Source organism: Falco peregrinus, chromosome Z (genome assembly GCF_023634155.1).
Source record: "Falco peregrinus isolate bFalPer1 chromosome Z, bFalPer1.pri, whole genome shotgun sequence".
Lineage (NCBI taxonomy): Eukaryota > Metazoa > Chordata > Aves > Falconiformes > Falconidae > Falco > Falco peregrinus.
In genome coordinates, this window is record NC_073739.1 from 10,205,244 (window position 1) to 10,230,054 (window position 24,811).

The 24,811-nt window shown below is 44.3% G+C and overlaps 1 protein-coding gene across 2 annotated transcripts in view; it reads left to right on the top strand.

Moving 5' to 3' along the window:
* The first annotated feature begins 2,199 nt into the window (after nt 1-2,199).
* GRIN3A (glutamate ionotropic receptor NMDA type subunit 3A) overlaps nt 2,200-24,811 on the top strand; it is a 72,387-nt gene continuing 49,775 nt past the window's right edge. Inside the window, exon 1 of one of the 2 annotated variants that reach the window (XM_055790619.1) lies at nt 2,200-2,910. In XM_055790619.1, coding sequence (XP_055646594.1) covers nt 2,200-2,910 — 711 coding nt within the window. The remainder of the gene's footprint in view (nt 2,911-24,811) is intronic. The other variant, XM_055790620.1, reaches the window with a different exon arrangement.

Sequence of the window (24,811 nt, forward strand, 5' to 3'; positions counted from 1 at the left end):
TTGATCAGAGAAGAAGATATCAAGAAATAAAAATATGATTATAAGACTAGGCAAAAAAGAAGGAAGAAAAGGGGAAATAGGAAAATAGGGAATTGTTATTAACTCATAAACATAGTCTTAGCTCACCTTTACATGTAGCAGCTGGTACAGTCAGTTTTGGCCTACAGACCACCTCTCTGCCACTGGTAGTTTTCCACCTAGCAACCAATTTTGCAACAACATATCAATTTTCAGAGAGAAACCCTAGCTTTGTAGGTCATTTGGAAGATGGTAACAGTAGGCGTGTATGATGAGGTGCAAACATGATAGAGATAAGGGCATAGGAGACAAAGAAATGCCAGCACAGGCGCAGAAGACCTTGGTAAGACCTCACTTTGCGTGTACACCTCTGGTGACATCCCCTCAGGAAAGATGAATCTAAATCAGAAAACATGCAGTTCAGACCTGCTGGACCGTAGTGACCACCCCTTTTATACATAGAAAAGTGTTTCCTTCTACACAGATTTTGTGCATACCAAATGAGGGCAAAAAAAGGGACCATGTTTCTTCATAAATGACTCTGAAGATAAATCTCAAAGAAATGGAAAGAAGGTTAGCATTCAGAGGAGAAGTGCTCTTTAAGTTAAAGCATAAGGCTAGCACTAGGTCAAGGTAAAGTACTCATGAAGAAGTGACCAAGACATTTCTAACCAGTCCAGAACTGAAGGTCTCAAACCATCTTTCCACACGGGACAGCAGACAGCATTCAAACAGGATTGAATCAGGCAGGGAAAGATGACCAGAGTCCCAAGGGCAGAAAATATGTGCAGGTCTTTGGGTGTCCCCTGTGTCTGTAGGCAGCCCAAACCTGGGTGCCGGGGAGAGCCGTGGGATGACTTCCCCTCTGATGGACAGCGTGGCTGTGGGAGCAGGCCTCCTCTAAGATCCTGGAGATCGATTGCGGAGCAGAGACATCAGGCTGAGCGTGTCGGTGACCCCATCGGAGTGTTAAAGCCTCAAACTTCGGGTTCCCGCGGGTCCCGAATGCCCAGGATTAAGTCCCGTTGCCAGAACCGAGATAAGGACGAGATAAGCCCCAGCGCCTCGCAGACAGGCATACAGACGCCCATCTCTGCTTTGCTCTATTTTCTGTTAGGATAAAGGTGTTCTATCATGAAAGCAATTTTAGAAAAGTGTCCATGGCTTGCTGAGCCGGGATCTTAAGTCCCACATGCCGAAAAACGACTCGCTTTGAAGCGGCAGCGCCTGAGAAAGACACGGAGCGCAGGCAGCGCTGCCGCTGCCGCCGAGCACGCCGCGGCGGTGAGGGACGCGGTTCCCCCCGGCCTGCCGGAGGGGCGAGGGGAGCCCCCCGCCTCGGACCGCAGCGACTGCGGGGACGGTGCATCCCGAGGTCTCCCCCCGGCGCCTGAACGCTGTTTCACTGCTCCGGTGCCGTGACGCGGGGAGAGCCCCGCGACAACAGCCGGGCAGAGGATTCCGTCGGGGCTGCCCAGGGACGCTTCGCCGCGGGAGGAAGCCGGCAGCGCGGAGGGAGCGGGCGATCCCCCGAAAAGCCCCCTTTTTCCCCGGGGCAGCCCGCGGGGGCGGCGGCGACTACAAGTCCCGGCTGCCCGGGGAGGAGCCGGCGCGGGGCTGCCGCTCGCCGTCCCTCCCGGTGGGAGCGCAGCGCAGCCCAGCGACCGCCCGCAGCCCCGCCGGCAGCGCCCGCCGCGGCCGCCCGGCAACTTTTCTCGCCTCCGGAGCCGGGCAGGGGAGTGCACCGAGGGCTGCGGAGGGGAGCCGGGCCGGGGGGCTGCAGAGAGGGAGCCGGGCAGGGGCTGCGGGGGGTGGCCCGGCGAGGGAGCCGGGGACGGGAGTGCGGCGCGGCGGCGGCTGCGGACGGGAGCCGGGCAGGGGAGCGCAGGGCGGGCTCGGGAAAGGGGAGCCGGGCCGGGCAGCCGCGCGGGGGAACCCCCCGCTCCTGGCGGGGCAGGCGGGCAGAGCGAGCGCCCGGGCGCCGGCGCTGGGCAGGGCAGCCTTGCCGGCCGCGGCGAGGGGCGGCGCGGGGTGCCGCCCCGGGGCCGGGCAGCTCCAGCCCCGCGGGTCCGCGGGGGGCGTGCCGGGGGCCGACCCCCCCCACAGCCCCGCGGCGTGGGCGCGGCGGCCCCATGGGCGGCGGCGGGGGCGGCTCTGCGCGGGGGCCGCCCGCCGCGGCTGATGCCGCTGCCGGCCGGCCGCGGGGCGGCTGAGGCGGGTGGCGGGGCCGGGGCCGCGGGAGGCGGCGGGCGGCTCCCGGCCATGTGGCGGCCGGGGGTGCGCGGGCTCCTGGGCCGGGCGTGCCTGCTGCTGCTGCCACCCTGCGCCCTGGTGCTGGCGGCGCTGCCCGGCTCCGCGTCCCACCCGCAGCCCTGCCAGATCCTGCGGCGCATCGGGCACACCGTCAGGGTGGGGGCCACCCACCTGCAGCCCCGCGCCGCCGCCTGGCCCGGGGAGGCGGCGGGCGGGCGGCGGGCGGGCGGCAGCCCCGAGGTGGGGAGCGCCGCGGGGCCGCGGAGCCGGCGGCCGGGGGGAGGCGGGGAGCGGCGCCCGTCCCCCTCGCCGCGGGACGCGCTGCTGCTGGCCGTGGCGAACCTCAACAGCGTGGCCGGGCTGCTGCCCTACAACCTGTCCCTGGAGGTGGTGATGGCGATCGAGGCGGGACTGGGCGACCTGCCCCTCTTCCCCTTCTCTTCCCCCAGCGCCTCCTGGAGCAACGACCCCGTCTCCTTCCTGCAGAGCCTCTGCCACACCGTGGTGGTGCAGGGGGTCTCCGCCATCCTCGCCTTTCCGCAGAGCCGCGGGGAGATGCTGGAGCTGGACTTCATCTCGGCGGCGCTGCGCATCCCCGTGGTCAGCATCGTGCTGGGCGAGTTCCCCCGGCGGAGCCCGGTAAGGCGGCGCGGGGCGGCGGCAGGGCTCCCTCCGCGCAGGGGCAGGGCAGCGCGGGGCCCGCCTGGCGCCCGTCCCGCGGCCCCGGGCTCCTTGCGAAGGGCCGGGGTCCGGCTGCCCGGCGCCTGGGCGCGGGAGCCGGGCGGCGCTCCGGGTGGGGGGGGACGGGGCCCGACCCCTGCCCGGGGAGACTGACTCTGGGGCCGCCGGAATCGGTTTTCTGGTCATCCCCTCCTCTTGCATCTCCCCCGTGTTGACCCTTGCTCGCAGCCCAGGTGTGGAGGGGGACGAGCATCCTCCCTGTGAAAAGGCAGAGCTCGGTGGCAAAAGCAAAGTTGTGAACCCGAAGCCTTAGGCTGTGTTAAGTTGTAGAGTTGAGAGGAGAAAGGGCGTCCAGGTCCAGGACGTGGACTGATGAGTGCTGGAGGTCCTTGGCTTGGCTTTTGGAGAAGGACATGTTTCACAGACGGAAAGAAGGTTGCTAGCAAAAAAAAAAAAAACACCAAACCAAATAAAACCAGCACCCAGGTTGTTTGTTTATTGGTGGTCTAAATGCTGTGCTCCGTTTGTGTAGGTTGTTCACCAGATGTCACTTCTCAGGGAAGTTGTTCACTGTAACTTGAATTTGCATCGAGCTATCTAAAACATCAGGATTTTATTCACTCATAGTTCATGCATCACTGCTAGATCAGATTTTTGCTAAATCTAATTGCTAGACTGAAGTCTGGCCATGTCTGCGTTTGATTGTGTAGCTAAAATAGTAGAAACTAAATTCATTGTGTTTGACAGTCTTAGGTGCAAATAGCATTAGTATCCAAGGTGAGCTAAACTTGTTATTATACAGAGATGGCAACTTAATGTTACACACTCTGGAAAAGGTGATAGTTCAATATTTTGCAAATGTGTGTTTGATGCCAGTGATCATCTTCAAGCAAAAGAGATAGAAGAAAATGCACTGTTCTGTGTGGCCCATGCAAGCAAGGGAAGTCATGAGTAAAATGGCAGAAGCTGCCATTTAAGTAGCCAGGAGAAATAGTTGTTTTATGTAAAAACACAGATGTTAATTTTGCTCTCAAAATGTAATCAGAAAAAAAGATTACCAACTGAATTTGCTTAGCAAAAGCAAATATAAAACCCAGCCTGGATCACTGTTAGACTTGCCTATTTTTTTGTGTTAAATTGTGACAAAAAATGCAGGAAAAGAAAGACCGTGCTGGGCAGCACCTAGCCTGCAACTGAAGGTGTGACTGCTCTGTGCTGATCTGAACTCAGTTTTCACCTCAGCAAAAACCATGTAACCCAGGTTTCTGTAGATTTGTACAGAAACTCGAGGATAATCAGTGCCACTGAATGCCACTATTGGTGTGTGTTTAGTGCCAATAGCGTCCAGGTTTGGTCAGTTGTATCTACCAGCTTTGCAGCTACACTTCTAGTTGTGCTGGAGTCAATAGCCAAAGCTCCCTGGAGACCAGATCTTGCACCCAGCACCTCCTTTCTCTGTCTATTAAAATCAGAATTACTTTAATTTCCATCTTAGAAGTGTGTCTAGTTCATCCAAAGCTGCCTGAGGACACAAGGTGTGTTCTATGCATATAGCACAGGGTTAGAGTCATTGCTCCTTTCCATAGACTTTAAAGCTCCTGCTTAATTTTCAAATTCTTCTCAGTGGGAAACCAACTGGATCAATCTATCCAAATCAGGACTTTGTTCTTAAGCAGACAGTTTTCAGTGAGTGAAACCAATGCTTGACATCGAACTTGTGCTGAATAGAGTCCATTATTTTTTCAGCTGAGCTAAAAAAAATTACTCTTCAAGGCTCTGTGGATTTAAAAGCAATCGCAGCCTTACTCAAAGGCCAGCAGCTAATAGAAGTATATTAGTCTCTCAAGATTGGCTTGGATGGCCAGACGTCTTTCTGAACACTCTATTTTCATACCTTCACATGATGAATACCATTTTAAGGCTGACTCTGGAGGCAGTGTGCCAGCAGCCTTACCTCGCATACTTCCCATAGATAAAGGATTTGCAACAGCATCTTGGACCCAGGGGACCCCAGAGATACTTGCCTCAGCAGCCTCTGGTACATTACTACTGTCACAATCCCATGCTAGCACTGGCATGACATGAACATACCATGGACCTCCCACCTTCCCAGCTTAATGGGCCTGGAGCTGCAGACTGGCCACTTCTACTGACTGGCAATCTTAGAGGAGATGACTGTAAGTGACATCTTTGTAGGTGAAACAGATTTTGCTGACAGGCCCAGCATGCAGTTCTTTAGAGAAGAAAAGTCAGGAAGAAAAGACTTGAGATCTAGCCTTGCTTCTGAAATGTGAAGCATCGGCCTCCCTGGGGTCATCTTTCCCACTGATACTTTAGCAAAGCAGTGCTCCCTTCCTCCAGAACACCACCGCGCACACCTTGGGGGGCTACCTGCAGTTAGTTTCCTTCCAGGCAGGAGCAGAAGCAGACCCAAAACTTCTTTGCCCTTGAAGAGCATTCCCCACTGTCTGCCATATGAGGAGCACAGCAAACATGCTAACAAACTCAACATTCACTACATGCTGTCTGAAGCTGCTTCTCTTCAGCATTCAGAATCTTTGTTAGGATGCTTTTAAGTAGTAATATCTAGCAAGGTCTCATTTTCCACATTACGCCAGGACAGGAGTACACATAACAGTGTTTGTACTGCAGCTGGATGTTAACATTAGTTCATCCAGAAATGTATTTAGTAGATACTGATTTTGTAACTGAAAAGCAGGTTGATCTTTGAGCAAATCTTCCCTAATATGGCAAAAAGCAATTATTTAAGAGGAAGAAGATAAGGATCTAGAATGGAAATACATTTCATTAATACTGGCTGTTGCCTCTGTGACATTTGATGCTATACTTAAAACTTGTAACATCGAGAAGAAATCCACAGCGTCACAGCTGGGCAACTACAGTCAGGTGGATACCTAGGGTGTTTTCAAAAGTTTTGTGATTGTTCAAGCATCTTTAAAAGTTTGTTTCTCATTAAATTCTACTCTCCTGAAGTTAACAAAAAAAAAGCCCCAACAGCCATCACAAAGCATGGTACAGCATTCGTTTTCTCACAAGCAACAGCTTTTGCTGCAAGTTCAGGATTGTGTGTGGAAAAATGCACACATGGCTTCAAGGAATGCTACACAGAGTAAAATGTGATGTACTTTTTTTCATTTTCATTTGTGTATGTGATTTAATGACTGACATACGCTGATAGTAAATCCAGACACTGTTGTGACCTGAAAAAAGCTGTTTCCTTTTTTGAGTTCACTGTCACTTCAGTAAATTTTCACAGTCTTTGTAAGCAAAAGTAACAATTTAACACTATCATTCAGCAATCAAAAAACCACTGGATTTCTTTACTACTAACACAAATGCAAATTGCACTGAACCTTTGACAGCTCATTGATTTGAGACAGCAGTTCACAAGCACTGATGCCATTGAGGCAAGGCTTGTCACATCACGTATCTTTGTATGAAGAAGCACACTATTTTTTCATTCTAAGACTGCCAGCATCACTAATAATTTTCCCAGGGACAGAACACAGAAGAGATCCAGCGAACTTGAACCATAAATAAATACAGTGATATCACTTCTACTACTACAGTTCAGAGACGAGAGTCTGGGAAGAATAGGCCATAATAACCATTTTCTAGGTGATACTATCAGAAATACAGGGGAGATAATGTTTGCAGCAGTGTTCTCTGAGCTTAAGAACTTAGGGAGTATTTTCAGTGTGTTTCAGATAAATCAGTACCTCTGATGCCTTTTAACAGGAAAAGGAATCTTCTCAGAGCCACAAAACAGAATAAAGTAAATCTGAATCATCAGTCCCTTCATTGCCAGTCCATGCTTTATCTGGTTTCCTGAGGAACTGGAATTGCAGCATTGCTGATTATGGCTATGACTTCAGAGAGGGTCAAAAGAATAAATAAATCAAGTCAGAGTTTTAGGTTAAACAGTTAATTTGCTGGTGAAGTAGCAAGCTCAGCCGCGGAACAGATGCTCTGAAAAGAAACTGACCATTAACATTTGTTTGTTTGTTTTTACAGGAGTTAAGGTTTCTTTTGAAAACACCTTTACAGTTTTATGTATGTCAAATCATTCTGGGTGGGGAATTATACATCCTTCCCTTTTGGAAATAGCCAGGAATACCATTGTGTGTACAGTATCCCCAGAAGTCATAGTGACCTGCAAGACACAGGCGACACAGAGCACCAATGAGGGGAGGCAGAAATTACAGCGAGGGGGTGGAGGTGAGGGAAAAGATTCTGTCCAACTAAATACTCAAAGGAACTTTTTTCCTCCCCTTCAAGCCAGAATTTCATTTTTGCAAAAAAAAAAAAATTCTTTTTAATCAGCCAAAAAAAAAAAATTTAAAATTTAATTTTTCAGGAGAGGCCACAAAATGTGGTTAGCTGCAGGCTCTGGTAAATCAGACTATCATTATTAATCTGACTTAGTACAAATCTTGAAGTTTGTAGTAGTTACTCTGTAGATGAGGAATATTTGTTCAGTCTTTCCCTGTGATCACCAACCCTCCTCACCTCATACTGCATAAATAGTATGGCACGTACCTTTTGTACACTTCAAGAGGGTTTGTGGGAGGTGCCTTGAGTGAAAAAAGGGTGGAAATTGAAAGGACATGAAAACAATTGTTCAGCTGCTTCTTTCAGCCAAGGTCTCTGAGCAGTTTTGCTCATGGTGAGCTTTTGAAACTTGCACAATTTAGGCCACTGATCTGTTGTAAAGGGACAGTCCTTTTACATTGCCAGCTAATGTAAAAAAAAGCTTTGGGTAACTAACAGTTTTGCTCCATAGCCAGCTATCCTGTAGATTCATTAATTCTTTTAAACACAGATTTCAGCACCATAACTGCATTTTGCTGGCAGTTTTTGGTTCTAGCCTCATATGAGAAGTCTCCTGAATTGTAGCAGTCCTCTGTTAAAGAGCAATTACACAAGGTTTACTAACCCGTCCAATCTCCTGCCTTTCATATGCTTTTCCCCAGTATCATACATTGTCCTCAGGTTGTAACTGTGAGTTGTTTTACTTGTGCTCCTGTGCTGTGTTGGACATTGTCAGCCACGAGAGCACCACGGTTTTCATAGTTCACTTGTGTTGTCAGCTGAAGCCAATCCAATATATCTAAACTGATAAACAATGTGCATTGAAGGGAAAGGAGTCCTCATTTATATTCTTTGCATGGTCAGAAAGCCCTCAATTTTTGTGAAATATTGTCATAATGTTTGGGAGTTGTATTGGCACCTTCTTCTATTTTGCCGTTTTTCACCTTGTGTAATGCTCAGGGTCTGTTTTCTGTGTGTGTTGCACACTTGATAATACAAGAAGTCACTTGTTTTTTGTCTTTGTCCCCTAAATTGTCAGAGTCACAATAAACACTGTTTAAAACACCACTAAAGGCATCCAGTCATGTAAAACAGAACATTGCAGCTTGCCTGCCTATGGGGAATTAAGGGTAGTTCCTCTGTCAACAAGCTTTGCATACTCAGAAGCATGGGGCAATGAAAAGAAAAAAAAGAACTAGTCTCTTTTATTCCAGTTAATTCCAGTTAACAGTGTTTAAGGAGGATTCAGTGCATTGTGACTGCAAAAGGTCACTTTTCAGAATGCTGGGAAGTGGTGAGAGTATTTTTACTTTCAGTTCCTTCCTCTGGATCCTTAATTTTTATGTCTCATTGAGACGGACAGAGCCAGAACTCTAACATAGTTAACTTTTCCAAGTAGCAACTTTCCGTGCTATCTCCCAACTCCTTTGCTTTGGAAGAAATCCCCTCAGAAGCTCATTGAATTTGGTATCCTGCTATTGGGCTTTTGCAATTAAAAGCTTTTGCAGCTTAGAATGTTTTAGCATGGTATGTCCTAAATGTATACGACACTTCGAGGTATGAGAATGTATTATTTTCCCTGGTGTTTTGTTGCTTATGGAGGAGCAAAATTTTTGAGGTGCAAAAGTGTTTTCAAGCATATTAGTTCAAGACTTGGAAGCTGTTTGTAATACTAAAAAGTTACTTGGTATTCTTTACCACCTAAGTCTCAGTGGAATCCTACAGCAGGCTTCTTCAACTTTTCTAAGTTTCTTCAACACTTATTTTAGATAGCATAAAGGTCTTCCTGTTTTATAGTATTTGTAATTTGTAATGTAATTTGTGAGGCTTGGTTTGCACAACCACCATTCACAACTGTATTCACCATGCATAATTTTCTGTATATTTCTATTGTCCTGGCAATTAATATATAAGGAAAAGCTTGACATGCCATAGTTTGAATGCTTATTTCAAAGTTAGAGGGATATAAGTACTACACACTTTGAGTCTGGATAGTGCAGCATTATTTGGAATACATAGCACCAGGGAGTCTTCATTTGAGTGCCTTCAAGTCAACAGTGAGCAGTATATCTCAAATACAGCAAAGGGATGTTACCCAGATTTAGAACGTGCACTGAGTCTACAATTATTTATGGTCTGTGACTCTGGGAATCCTTAGATAAAATTGTGCCAATGTTCTCTTTGTTCTTGAAGTACATCCTGTGTACAAACTGTGAAGTTTTAGCAAATCGCTTGGTCAACTTTATAAATTCTGTTTTATTTTAAGTTACATCCATTCCATGTGAAAAGGGTGGTGAAGAGTTAAGATTTGGGAAAGGGGTGGAGGGAAGGTGATTCTTGTAGCTAAATATTAGACTAGTAGATACTTCCTGTGTAAATGGAAAAGAGATATCTATACTGAATTGATAGGAAAACTCAAAAGCAAAGATACCTGCCCTGTAGTTAGATGTGCACTTGCTTATCAGTCTCCTTCCGTGCTGTACTTACGTTTACTATACTAGATTCTGGAGAAAATATTTGAGCTGGCTAGTAACAAGATTTTCTCATTGCTCATCCTGAGCTGCTTCCCTGATGCAGAAAAAGCTGAGTTAACATCAAATTCAGTACCATATGTGATGTTTTCTTTTGTGTTTTTTGCTATTCTGGGTGTTCACAAAACAATGTCTTCCTCATGGCATAGCCTAGAAGAGGTCTTTCATAATAAACTGCACAAACTCATGTTCATAATGAGTGATTAAACTATGACAGAGTTAAATTATTGATTATTACTTTATCAAATGACATGCATTATTAGAAGAAACACCAAAGAATACTTAGCTTTATTCACAAAGTAAAAAATAAAATTTGGCCCCCAAAAAGACAAATTTAATGACAATTCACTATCAGATACTATATGAATACAAAAGATATGGTACCAAACAGATTAACAAAGAAAACACTGTCTAGAAATGTAAGTTGAGGTGTTCAGTATAACTTCCCCCAAGAATGTGTACACAAAAGTCAGAGAAAGCACCCCATCTTTCCACTAAAATGGAAGCAGAGCTATGAAAATCAGAAAACAGCCAAGGATCCTGTCATGCAATATGTTATTCAGTTCAGTGCTCACAATTAAATTCAAAGACTACTTGCAAATGTTTTCATCTAGGGTATATTTAATGATTTATTTATTATTTAAACCCATGAAATACTGAAGCCTCAGAGTATTAGAACTTTAGGCTCTGTTGGATTTAGTTACAGTTTTAAGCCATTAAATAAAATGTTTATCTTGTGTTCTATTCTTTTCCCTGTGGATTTCCCATGTGATTTTTTAATGTGAAAGAAATCCAGGCATAGCATGGCTAGACTTTATATATCTATTTTAATTAGAAAACTGGAAAAAGCACAGCTTCTTTTAAAAATCTAGATTTCTCTTTCAAAGAACATTTGAGCTTTAAATCCGTGTTTCTGTAGATCTTACTGAAGGGCTTTTAAAAAGGGGAAGGACCACCTTTTCAGTTTGATTGAACAAGAGAGTACATCAAACCTCACTGCACTACCAGTAGCTATGCATTGCTGAGTTTATTCTGAATAGCTGAAAGCAGCCAAAGAGAGGGAAGCAAACAAGAAAAGGAAGGAAGAAAACTAAAACCATAATTGTCAGTAACACAGGTAGACAGAAGGAGAAAATAAACTGAACTGAGAAAAAAAGGAAGAGGTGCCCTTCTCTGTCTCTCTACTTTTTGTGATTCTAGAAGCATAAAAAAAAAGGAACTGAATTTTACATGAAAGCACTGTACAAAGAGCTGGGATCACCAAGCACAGAGTGAAACAGCTTGCACAAGTCAGGGTTGAATTAGCAGGGATGTCTTGATGCCTGGCTAAGGAGAGTTACTTCCAGTGAGTAACACTTCCCCAAAAATTAGTGCAGACCTCCCAGAGAACTGCTAAGCCAACATCTAGGAAGCAGTGAAAGGAATAGGGATTAAGTTAAAGGTAGATAGTAGTTTATTGCTGCTGGTGGAGCAATATACCTTCTTGCAACGATGTGATGCCTTGATGTGGGTGGATATAGTTACTGGAAGCCTTTTTCTTCCTTGGTGCTGAGAATTATAGGAAGAGATGCACCTGAGCGTCTCGGGACACAGTCCCACCTGATGCTCTGGCACATGGGGTCAGACATCTTCTGGTCAGCATTTCAGAGCGCCAGGAGACAGGCCAAAGTCACTTGGATACACACAGCATCATACCAATAATACCCAAAAGGGATTTCCTAATAAATGGGCACAGGTTCAGGCACAGTGGCTTTAGGATTGAAGCTTTGGACATCAGGGACTGTTCTTTACTTCTGGTCAGGCCCTGAAGGTCTCCACATTTTCCCAAACACCCTGTCAATCAGCCAGATTGGTTCTCGCCACCATGGGGAGAGGATGTGCAGATGGTGGAAGTAACAGCAGAACTGGGAGAAAGATTTAAGCTTGAGTAGGCAGCAATGACAGATGATTCATTTATTAGGGGAGTCACACTTGAGCAAAGCCATTTGTGCAAGGGACTTCTTGTCAGTGTGACTAAGAAGTTCACAATCTGGTCCCAAGTGCTTCGCAGCTGTCACATCAAGCTACTAACATTATTCTTGGTAATAATGGACAACTACATGAAGAACTGAGAAGGAACTTGACAGCATGGCATACCACAAACCACAATAAAGCACAGTAATTGTTATGTGCCACTTTTGCAGGGCATTGCAACCAAATGTTTTTGTGCATCTGGCCTTGGGACTAGGTTTTGGCTGTAGACAGGGTTTCAAAACATACCGCTGTTCAGGCTTGATGTTCACCTCTCAGTCCTGAGCTGTATCATTTCCCCGCAACACAGTACAATATACAGCTGTTCACAAGGGTCTGGCATCCCTGTAGTGGGTATATACCCTGTTGGTATAAGCAGAGAGCATGTGTCTACCGGTGCCATGCTAGGCACCATCCCTGTCTCTGCAAGGTATGTGAGTGCGTTATCAGCAAGTCGAGAGATGATGCTGAACCTCTTGGATGTGCCCTGCTGCATGGAGTCTCCCTTGCAATGGACTGCACCCTTGCAGGAGAGGTAAGCTGGGAGAGTCCTCAGGAGCTGACTGGAAATCTTCCACTTCACACTGGTTTGAAAAGATCTGGAGTGCAGCCTGCTGGCTAATTCAGTTGTACCTGAAATGTTTCAGTCACCTGAATTTGCATGGCTGCAGGCAGCAATGCGGGGAAGTGGAGGAGGCAGAGAAGAGTGAAGGTGAACACAGGTGCACCCTCAGCTGCCACAAAAGCAGAGTAAATGGGGAAATTACTGTGATCATTTGATTGTTATTATGTAGGAGAAATCGAACATTAGGGAATTCAGAAGCAGGCACCATTTTTTCCTTTTCTTCCTACAGTGTATTACTTTTTCCTCACTAGCTTTCATCTGTGATGATAGTTTCCAAAGCCCATTTTACAATGTGGAAAGTATTTGAAATGCATTATAAAAATCTATGAATATGCTGCACAGGCATATTTTAAACTTACGCCTAAAGGCGTGCTATTCCACTTCCAGCTTTTTTAAGACTGTGAAGGAAATTAGTGCCCATGCTGATCATAAGACATTTTACAACGCTTTCTAAGTTAAGACAGAGTTAAAAGACAAGAGAGATCTTCAAGCTTAAACTGAGATCTTAAAAATGAAGTTTTGCATTTGTTGCAAGAAAGAACTACTATACATAGCAATTAATAGCCAGAAAGAGCAGCTGTATTATGTACCAGGCTCTCTCAGTGATGCTACTGATAAAGCAGTTACATTACACTCATCTTAATAGCGTACTCACTCAAACTGGCTTAAAAAGACCTTTTTAAAATCAAATGAAAAGTCAGTATTATGAGTTCACAGTTTGATAATTTTCTGATGTTATTTTAGATGAAAGCATAATTATTTATGACTTTCTCAGCATGTAAGTCTCACTCGTATATAACCGCTCTCTGTAGGAGAACAGTTTTTTTAAATAATTTACTGTACTCAACACAAGCATTAGAACATGGGAAAAACAGATCTGACCTTTACTTGGAGCTGATAGCTGCCCTCTTTTGAGAGTGTACTGGAACTGTTTTAGCTGTGATTTACATTTTCCTAGTACACTAATACCACGGAGGGTTTTTTTTACTCCTACATTGGAAAGGCAACAAGGTGAAAGAGTTATGTAGCTGGTTCCTTCTGTTTAAATTGTATGTGATAGGCAATAAACTGCAGAGCTCCAAAGGGACAAATATATACCCAATAACAGCCTTGAGGCAAACATAGGTGAAAAACTAAAGCAAAAAGCATTGATCATTTTGGTTTAAGCTTTCAGACATGAAAAATTCAGATGTCATTGTACCATACTGCATTTGCCAAACAGGAGTTTGCAGGAGCATATTCTTGTTTCCAGAGTACAAAACCAAGCAGCGCTTTGAAGGAGGGCTCTGCTCTTCTGCTGTCTCTGCTTCCCCAGTCATCCAGCAAGCATACAACCTGCACCAGTAACATTTAGTGATGTTTCCTTGCTCCAGCACTGCAGAAGGAGGTGATGTGGTGGTGTATGATCCCCACTTCGTTGCCAGTTCTGCAAAACCGACTGCACTGCCTGGTGTGGCAGGCAAACAGTCTGCTGCTGTTAGCAGCTACCTTCTGACCACCCAGAGGGGCAGCTCATGCCAAACTCCCATTGGCATCTATAAAATTGTCTACTACAGAGCAAATTCAGGGGAAGTGATAAAACGTGGCAAACTGTGTTTGTTCTTCAGAGATTCAGAGGAGGAAAAACCCCCACCTATTAATCACCTCTTTAAAAGTTCATACCAACATGTGTATGAAATAGGCTGGGTAGGCTGGTATGGTTAACAGTACTCTTGTGGCCTCTGATTAGGAATCTTGCATCAGCAATCGACACAGGGAAGCCAAAATGGTGATTATTAGTCACCCTTATGATCATCTTTTTATACACATGAATTATTTACATAGTACAGGGTACTTACACACTTGTTAATTAAAATCTGCTCTTTTCATTGTTATACAGGTAAGATCTCTTCAGACCATGTAGTCCTTCTAACGGCATTTATTTCACATTCATATTTTGTTTAGTGTTATCTTTCACTGCATAAATAGAAGATCCTTCAGTGTAGAATACTTGTGTGAAAGGATTCCTTCACACTGAGAATTTCTTTTGAGAGGGAGAGAGATAGATAATCAGTTTGTTTTGAATATTGATGCCCAGAATCCCCAGGAACCCTCGAATTTTCTTTCAGCTACACCATTATGCACCTGCTCTTCCATTTTCAGAGTGGCATGCTCATTTCACCCTTTCTTAATCTTACCCATTAGTCTTTGTTCTGAGGTCCTGTGTTCCACTATAGGATAACACAGATACTAAATTAACAGAGCCTTGACTCCAGAAGAAGACTGCAAGGCTCCATTGTGATACAAATGATCAGCAACATAAATTGCTCATCACTCACTGTTCGTCACATTCTCTGAAGAGCACCAAAAATAAGACACTTATTTATAAATAGCACAGCCTGCTAGATTCCAGTGAAACTCAATTTCATATCTTCCCACCATTTTGACAGTGCATATAAATATGTAACATGTAGTTATGTGAAAGTTAGCAGTACTGCGATGTCCTCCTTGGGCATTCACAACCCTTACAGGTTTACAGCAAAAGAATAAAATGCAAATTGAGACCTGTAGTGGGATGCAGCATACCACATTATTAGCATAAGAAAGATGCTTTGTGTGACAGAGAATGGGAGCTTGTTGCCCAAATCATACTGCTCTTGTATTCCTCCCCAGAAGTACTTTAAGAGGAGAACAAAGTGAGAATTCACAGTGAATAATGCATCTAATCACAGACGATTTTTTCTGCCTGAAAACCACCTGAAATTTCTGAAACACGCATGAACAATACAAACATTAGGAATACCTGCATCCCAGAGCCTTCCAAAAAATGTATAAAAGTGCTTCCTTTTAATTCACTGCCTTTGAGTAGGGAGCGGCTTGAGTCCAGTTTTGGTTGTTTGGCTAAGCTGCATGAATATTATTTTTTTTAATCTTACGATTTTATAAACACAGGAATTGGGGGTATACGTGGAAGCTGGAACTTGCAAATACTGCACATGTTTGGTTTTGCTATTGATTTTCTATAAGCATTTGTCCTAGTATAATTTGATTACTGGAATGGTCATGAAAAGTAAATGTTGAGGAGAACAAGAAGAGCTGAAGCCAATCATTTCATTCATTTGAGTATCTATGTGTTGTTTCTGATGCAATTGCCATCATTTAAAAAAACAAACTAATATATTTGGACTTGCTCTTCATTTAAGTGTGGCATGGCTTTGCTTAGGATGAGGAACTAGTCCAACAGCATCTGTGGCTTGTTGCTGCAATATTAAAACTATATTCATAAGAGAACTTAATACTTCTATCAACTTTAACCTTTAATTTTACCTGATTTTGCCTTATTTTCACCAAAGAGTTCTCGTCACTTAAAAATCTATAGAAAGCGATTCACTAAGACCAAGAACAATTCAGAGAATACCTCTTTTTGTGGATCCATATTATGCCAGCACTACAAGAGCAAATGCATGTCTTCTGAGAGTCATACACTTCTGTTACAATCTTATTAGAGACTAATAAGCAGCAAAATGGCTTATTATTGTCAGTAAGAGGTAGAGAAATGAGTGTGCAGTCTGACTATTGAACAGGGGACTCAAAAGGGAAATTCACTTTTCTCCAACACAGTTAAAAAGTATGAGAAAATACGCTGGGCTGAGTACTGGAATAGTTGCTGGTCTACCAGTCCAGGCATGGGGAAGTCCAGCTGAATTTCCTTCCTTTGTCAGAAGTTTCCTCTGGAAGGTTAAAAGTTGTGCAAGGCTGTAAGAATCAGCAGCATCCCATTGCCTGTCTGTAAACAACATGCTGAGTCTGTACTTGTGTTTGACCAGTTCAACATAACAATGGTGTGGTCACCATTGGAACTGTTGTGTGGTGTTGTGGCATCCATCCTTTGCAAGAGTATTAGTGGTGAGAGGAAATAACAGCCAACCCAGACAGCAAGGCCCCTGCTGTGCACAAAATCTTTTTTTGCGGAGAACTTTATTTGACCTGAGCGATGCTTCCAGTTGTGCAGGTTGGGACAGGAGACCAACGCTGCCCAGCTGCTGGAGCAATTCCCCTTGCCTTCACTGTGAGCTTGAAGTGTGTTGTTTCAGCAGCCTTCGTACCTCTTTGCCTCACTCCCTGCCCCCCTGATGCCCAGTTTAACAGTCCACGTGTGTGTCAGTCAATATGGTCAAGTATGTATCATTCTGAGAGTGGTCTCCAACCGTTGCTTACCCTTCTGAAAAGCAAACCTTTCACAGAAGATCCTGCTTTCTCTGAGTGTCTGTCTCTCCCTTTTATTCCCACAGCTGGCTGGCTGTTTCACTCCAATTTATTAATAATACATCCTAGTGTTCTGTGTGGTGCCTGGTAAGCAGGGAGTTTTACAGACTATTTCAGTTCCCTTGCTCAGGAGGCAGAGTGCAGCCTCTGTGTCAGTGCAAAATACCAAAACAGTATTACAATGAAATTCAGAGCTCACAGTTTTTCACTTCCCTTAGTTCCATCCCAGGTCCCTGAAATATGCAGAACTATAATTTATCCTTTGGAAGACTCACCAAGATGCGCTTCCAAGTGCTAGCATCATGTAAACAGAGAAAACTGAAATGGGGAAATAAAAAAATACACATTCATATTTCTTCAGGGAATATACATTTTTTGTGATTCTTCTATTATAGATTCTCTCTCCCTGAAGCAGTACCGTTTCTTGCAAAGAGAGACAGCAGCTTTGATCATATGTTCTTGCCAGACTCATAGGAATGGTGGTCTGTCATCCCTTCCTTTCAGGTTGTCTGGGGGAATTAGATACTCCTCCGCAACACTTCCCCTTGTTCAGAGAGTTAAAAAGAATCATGGCGCCAAAAATAGTTTATGTGAATTCTTCGTCCTTGGGCTTGGTTCACCAGACTCTGCGGAGTCATTGCAGATTATTTGCATGGGGATGGATAGACGCAAACGTCTTGCTGAGATTAGTGAGACACGATGCTTTCGTATTTTATCACAAGCACTTATCCATGTTAATTAAACTCCTAAGGGCACGCTTCATGTTCACTGGTTCTTACCCTCCCCTTTAGGAGGATACAATCACCCACTCAAGAAGCAGAAATAGTGCATGACTAACTATGTCACGGAACAAATGATTAACACTAAGTATTTTGTGCTAGCTGTTTGCAAACAATCCACGTGCCAACAATTATGCTGAAGCAATTTTGTGAATACCTAACTCAATGTATTTTGCGTAACTCAAGACTGGCTCACAGATCATTAAATTCATAACTTCTGTCTTTCTTGTTTGTTAAATTCATAAATGTCATTATTTCTTCTGGGCCATAGAACTGGTAGTGCTAGACTCAACTGTGGTATTAATCTGCAACTGGACTGGTGAAGGCAGTGGGAAGGTGCTGTTCAAAACAGCTGCTGTGCTTGTAAGAGTTTATAAGCCACTAAGTGCAGAGGAGGGCAGTCATATGCAGGCAGATCCATTAATACATCTGATGCTTTTGGATTTGCAGCTGTGCAAAGAAAGATGCTGTTTGCCCCAGCTGCACACAGCCTACCTGCAGAGAGCTTGGTCTAGCTGCCCAAATGCATCAAAATGCTCACAGAGTTCATTATCAGGAGCTGAGGGCCTCTTTGTCAGCTGTGATCACTCGTCAGCCTTCTGCTGATGTCAGGGTTAAAGAGCTGACCTAGAGAGCATAGCATCCATAGTGTCATCACATGGGCCAGGGCAGGAAGAGCTGAGCTGTGAGAAAGAAAATGCCTTGGATGTCTCTAGGAAGCTCAAGCACAGACAAGAGTTTATTGATTTTGGTTCAGAGCATTTGAGAGCCTTTTGACTCAGAAATGTGCAGCCCTAGCAGATCCTAAAGCACATAGCTCTTAAAAAATAAACTAAATAGCAACATACTTGGGTACTTGGTGCTTTGCAATGAGTGTATGGTTTTCAGCTATCAGAGTTGTGCAAACCCTACATAACTTTAAGGAGGAGATAGATTATTTTATAAGAAGGGGTTACAGAGGCAGTGGAAATTTGGAGAAATTGCAGCAAAGAAGGTAGAGCCAGTATTGAAAAGAAAATTCAATTTGTAAAGACCTTTCCCCTCATTTCTATGCAGTGAAGTATTCTTCCCATTAATAATATCCAGCTTGTGAAATTGTTGCTGTTACTTTCATTACTTTCTCATAAAATAAGTCAACCTGTATTAACCTGCCACAACAGTTTTTTCCCTTTCCCCCTCAAGAAACACAAGGTAGCAGTACAAATCAGTTTTCACATAAGTAGATAGGATGAAGAACTTTCTTTTCAATTAAATAAATTTGGTATTTAATTCCATCACAACAGTTTGTCCAGCTACTCTTCACTACTTTTTCCTGCTTTTTAAAGTATATTAAACTTTCCCACCACTGAAGGTTTTGCTAGTAAAAGCAGTATGCTGAGTTATTTTTGTCCATATGCTGTTGAGTTTCTCATTAACAAGGGAAGGTCGTGTATTTCTTTGATGCAGTATGGATTTCCAAATTTTTTTTCAACTCTAGGCAGTTCTCAGGCAGCGCTGCGGTGCTGGGCTGTTATGCAGAACTTGTCCCCAGGCTGCGGATTGAGCGCTAGCAGCACAAGAAAAAGGAGGGGAAGGCTGTAAAGCTTTAAAAAGCTCTGTGATTAGTGCTAACTTCTAGCGAGTGATGGTTGTCAGCAATATGAATCTTCAGTACAGCATGCTGTTTTTCCCAGGCTGCACAGTGACATTTAGCTTCAGCCTGTGACCAGTATCACATACTATAGTATCACTACTACAACATGGATGGACATGTTGATTAAAGCCTATGAAGTATCAGTTACCACTGGTCCACTGAGTCCAAACTCAGTACAAAGGAGGGATTAGTAAGTATCATTCGTATTTTATGGTGATTTCAAGCTCTGTTCAGTCACTTCGTTGTTGGTCTAAATGTCTGTGCGAGGTACAGAGTAAAAGAAAACTCGTAGCAAGAATCCATGCAAATGTTTATGCGTAGTGGACAGGTGATGGTATTGTGCATTTTCTGTCAAGCATTTAGTTGAGAGCAGAAGATTGAGTCACAACTAGGAGCTGTAGATGTTCGCCTGATGATCTTGCACATATAAATCAAAGGATGAAACAGGCATGGGTGGTGATTTTTGATACATTTTCCCAAGCCTTACCACAATACTTGCTGTAAACCACTTTCTGCTCTGTGAAGTACCTGCTACAGTTAGGGTTCATTTCATGACTTTCTACCCAGGAGTCTTTGGTAATACAGTGGATAATTAGTAAGTTGCTTATCCACTTAAAGCATGAGGAAATCACAGCATCCAGGTGCTTGCAGGCGTGGGGTCCTGCTGCGGCAAGTATCAGTGGTATGGGTAACACTAGTCTGGAAGGACAGATCAGTGCACTGTGAGCAGTGTAATGGTACAAATGCCCAAATTATTTAGCAATAACCCATAAAATAAATGACTGGCTGTTCCTTTCCACATTATCTATCTGTTGAGGCAGCTGTGTCTAGCACGGGAAGGAACAGGAGCTTTGAGCACTAGATTCTGCTTCTGGCAGAATCTTGGTATTTTCTCCAGGAGGTGTGATTTAACCTCTTTCCACCCCGCCACCCCCCTTTTTTCCTTCTGATCACTCCCTCTGTAAGAGGGTGTGAAGTATTTATCTTGCTGTAAGCCTTAAGATGGGCAGGGAGCCATTTCAGGAAGAAGCAAGAAGCCTGGCCCTGCTGCAGGGGTGATTGTGCCCCCCAGCACACTGCGGAGGGGGTTATCCCCATCTATAGAGAGGGGTTTGCTCACAAAGGGAGCAGAAGACAAGGCAGAGATTTCAAATGGGATCTCTCAGTTTCTATATTTGACAGCCAGCCAGGGCCCCTTCCTCCTCCTCCGCCTCCTCTGCCTCCTCTCCCTGTGTGCCTTGGTAACGGGCTCTGCGCAGTCACACACTTTTGTGGGTAGTTGCTATACACTTTATTGGAAACTCGAATGTTTCTGCATTTGGGGGCAGGGAATAGGTGCCTCCTGATTACAGGATCATGCCTTATTTTCTGTTTTGCATGCCCAGAAAAGCAATTTGCAAATGCTGCCACAAAACTTCTAAGTTGTACAGGGTTTGGGAGGGGTGTTGGGTTTTTGGGGGTTTTTTTGGTTGGTTGGTTGTTGGTTTTTGTTGGGGATTATTTGAATGACAATGTATTCATTCAGATTGGGAAGGAAAAATGGGGAGCGGTGATTAAGAAATGTGCAGTGAATATAAGCACTAGATGTTGCTGCATTTTCAAAAGTCAGATTCTTGTCTTCTGTTGAAAGATAGTAAATCTGCAGCCAAGGAGCTAACAAACATCACACCTCCCAGTTTATTTATTTTTTCCTTCTGCAGCAACTGCTGGTGTTGAGTGGCACTTATCCTTGAACTATTTCTTATGCAAACAAACTGGCTCCTGCTGAGGAAAGTAGCTTCAGCACTTGGTGCAATTGGTGAAAGGTGCCCCAGCGAGGTGGGGATGCTCATACAGGACAAGATCCTCCTACTCGGCTGGCAGGGCAACATCAAACTTTGAGCAGGCATCAAGTGGCGTTTCATGGCCACTCGGGATGGCATGTCCCAGTGGATGGTCCCCTCTGTCACTTCCATGCCCCACTGCATGCAGAGTGTGTTGACTTTCCCCCCGCCCCCCATCTGCTCAGCCCCTGCCCTGAGAACCAGTTAGAACTCTTCTTTCTAATTTCCTGTCTTTCTAATTAAATCCTTGGTGTATGAAATAAGAAACCTCAAGTGAAGATGCTTAAATTATGTTTCTGATTTTAAGCCAAGTAAGTACACACAAGAATTCACCTTAGAGCCATGATTTAAATGTCTAGCCACAGAAGGATGAACTACTAACTTAATCTACCTGGCCTTATTTAATAGAGTTAAGAGATCAGTCTTTGCAAGCTTAATTCTTGGCTTGCTTTCATACAAAGAATCAATATAGAGCAAAATGCACCTATACATAAAATTTATCCTGTGAAACATGCCCAGAGCAAGGCCCAGGAGGAAAGGATGTGATGATGAGCTGTTGCTGGCTTTCTGAGGAACAGGACACAGGTCAGCATTAATTCCCCCCACTGTATATTGCCATATAGAGCTGTCATTTCAGTGACTGCTTCATGCATAACTTCATGCAGCACAACCCATGGGTATTTCTGCAGGGACTCACAGAGATGGGGAAGCTGACTTGGTCCCTGGTCATCACCCTGGAGGAGCAGGACCTGGTGCCCTGCAAGGAGAACCAGGAGTCCCACAGCAGCCAGGGCTGTCCTGTGCCTGGAGGTGCTGCCTGCAGCAGGACAGCCTGGCACTCTGCATCCTGAATGTTGTGTTATGGCACTGGCTCAGGATAAATGGAGGTTTCTTTGTTAAATTGCTGCCTCGTTCCCCATTTGTCTACAAGATCAAACGACCTAGTTTCACTCTGCTGAGCTGCGAACACCAGATAGGGTTGCACAGCCTGTTGGTGGGCACATAATCATTTGTAAAAATGAGACATCAGGGGCACAGCTACTGAGGGTGTTGGGAATGCAAATGATCAGGGAGGGTTGAAAACACTTTCAAGCCATGCTGGAATTGGACTGGTGAGTGAAAATGGCATTCCAGATTTTATTCCTTGCTGCAGGTGTTAATGGTGAATAAAATGTAATTGGATTACATGCTTCATGGGTATACCAGGTGCATATCAGAAAGGACAATAGCTGCTTTTGTAAAATGGAATCATACTTCTTTTACCTGCATAATGTGAATCACTCATCCTCATACCCCCTCTCCTTATAGTCTGCATTTTCTTCCAGAATTAATTTCTTTTTGTTCAGCCAGAATTTTGCTCATGTCTAGAAAGCTAGGTAGTACAGAAAGTGCACTCACAGCCTGTTAAACTTGTGAAAAAGTAGCATTTTCTAGTGATATACTTTAACATGTCCATCTTGCTGATGGGAAGGTAGAAGCTGCTGTAACAGGGCAAGGATGGCAATGCTGTTGCAAGAGCCCTTTATGCTGAGGAGCCTGGTAAGGGTGACATGTCAAGGAGCCTGGTGTGGAGCAATGCTTGGCAATGTGCACTGTAATTACAGCCTCTGTTGCCAAATTCTCTGTCAACTCTTGTACTGTGTTAATGGTAGTCCTCAAGAGCGAGGCATCAGAGCAAACACCACATGAAATTAACATGAGCTTTAGAAACCCTTTCTATATGTGAAGCCAAGAATTTATTGTGTAATTAAAGTCCCAGCAGTCTTACCAAAGTAGTATAATTGGTCCCAATGATGCTAACACAGGCAAATTATCCAAGTACTACAGCTCATTCTCAATAATGATACGGTTTAAATTGTCATACATGCAGTTCCTTCATCTCTTTTTTCAGATGTTAGGCTCACCCTTCTGTGGACCTCTGGGTCCCAAGTTCAGCATCATAAATCTTGAGGGAGACAGAGCAAGTGTGTGTGTTTTCAGGGGGCTGGGGTTGTTAGTGGCAAGTTGTCTGTGTCCCAAGATCTCTAAAGGGAAGACTGTTATGCTGATGGTGGGAGATTCTTCCTCCTCTGGGTTTGCTTTCGGTTACTTTTTTATGTGTGTTAATGCTATCTGCATGTTTGCTGTATTTCCTTGCCTATTCCTCATTCATTTGCAGTTCCACCTTATATCCACATTTGTAGTATCTGGTACATATTATATATTGGATATGTGTTCTTTGCTCTCCCTAAACCCAGTTTTACACAGCTCCCAAGGCTGCAATCTCCTAGTGACCAGTAGCTGACAATTAGTGAGTTGTGACTTTTAGCCCTGGCACCTCTGCTGCCATCCTGTGCTTGCAGTGTTAAGGCTTCTGCTGTCATCTTGTGGTAGTGTTTCTGGGGATCCTTGATACAACCCCGTTCATTTGTTTTTTCAACAGCCTTTGAATTGTGATTTCTTGACCATCCAAGTAACATTTTATTACTTCAGCCTGATCCCACCTATGTCATTCATGTAGGGTCATTAGTACTCGAATAGTACTCTAAAAGACTAATAAGAGTTCTTCTATTAGCAGACACACACAGAGAGTGCTCTGGTAGCTACCTAACTCACCACTGGTGTGTCATCAGAATTTCTTTACAACAGGGTCTTCCTTCATCACACCTCAGACATCAGGAGTGCCAGGATCAAGGAAGCAGATCTCAGGAAGCCCAAAATGCATGCATTGTCTGCTCACAGGTACTGGCACAGCTTTGGCTCTGCTGCTGTCAAAAGCTGGATTGCTACCTGTCCTCATGAACCAAAAGTGGGGAAAAAAGCCCTTTCCTTGTGCATTGCCCAAATAATACCTGTGAGAAATCTTGAACTGCCTGCTTTGGAGTCACTTTAAAACAGAGCCCTTCTGACTGATGGCCAGGATGGAAAAAGCACCACTGTTTGTGGGGTGTTTCTCAACAGAAAAGCACACAAACACCCCTAGACAGTCTGCTGAAGAGCTTTGAGTTAGTTGAGTGCCATGTCTCCTTAAGAGAAGAATTAGATTCTGGTAAATGTTATTTGCCAACTGTTCAGGCTTATAGTGGCATTCAGAAGAACCCCAAAAAGATACACCTCTGTGGAATGGCAAGTGTGGGAAGACTTGTAAAGGGATAGCTGCAGCACACCACCAGGTGAGAAATCCTGCTTACAAATTTGATAGTCTGGATGAGGCCAGCCTAAGAAAATGTGTTACTGGGAAATGGCATTAGAAAGAAAACCTGGGGTAGAGGTAGCCAAGATCTCCTTGCTTTTGCTAGCAAGTACTCACTGACTTGTGACAACCTTATTCCCGTAACAGCGTTGAGCTTCTAGAAAATAATACTGTGCTGTAACAAATTTTCCATTGTGGGTAACAGTCACACTCAGTATCTCTTGGAATCTTACCCAAACATTTGCAGGGGCTTTGTTACCAGTTACAAAACTGTAGCACTTGGGGGCAAGAGTCACAGACATGGACCTGCCCCACCTCTTTCTCCCTTTTTGAGTGTACCATGGAGCAGAGATTGTGCTCTAGAGTTTTGCATTGGCATTTTAATGATGGAGGAAAGCCTGTCAAGGAGAATTAATGCAGCTCCCCCTGATCTATTTGTATTAGCAATCACCTGTCTTTTTTTAACTATAATGATAAATTTTAGGGAAGGAAACTACTTTGGCTCTTGGCATCTGTATGAAATACTCTTTGACAAACTTTAGATGTTTGTTGGATTTTATTTTTTTTCTCCTGGAGCAAAGAACACCTTGAAGTTTTTGAAGCAGTATTACTTATGATAATTTTAAATGGCTATGAAGATAAATAATGGGTCTTACTTTCCAAGAACAGCTGAAAGTTCGTATTTCATGTTGCCTCTTTGACCTTGTAG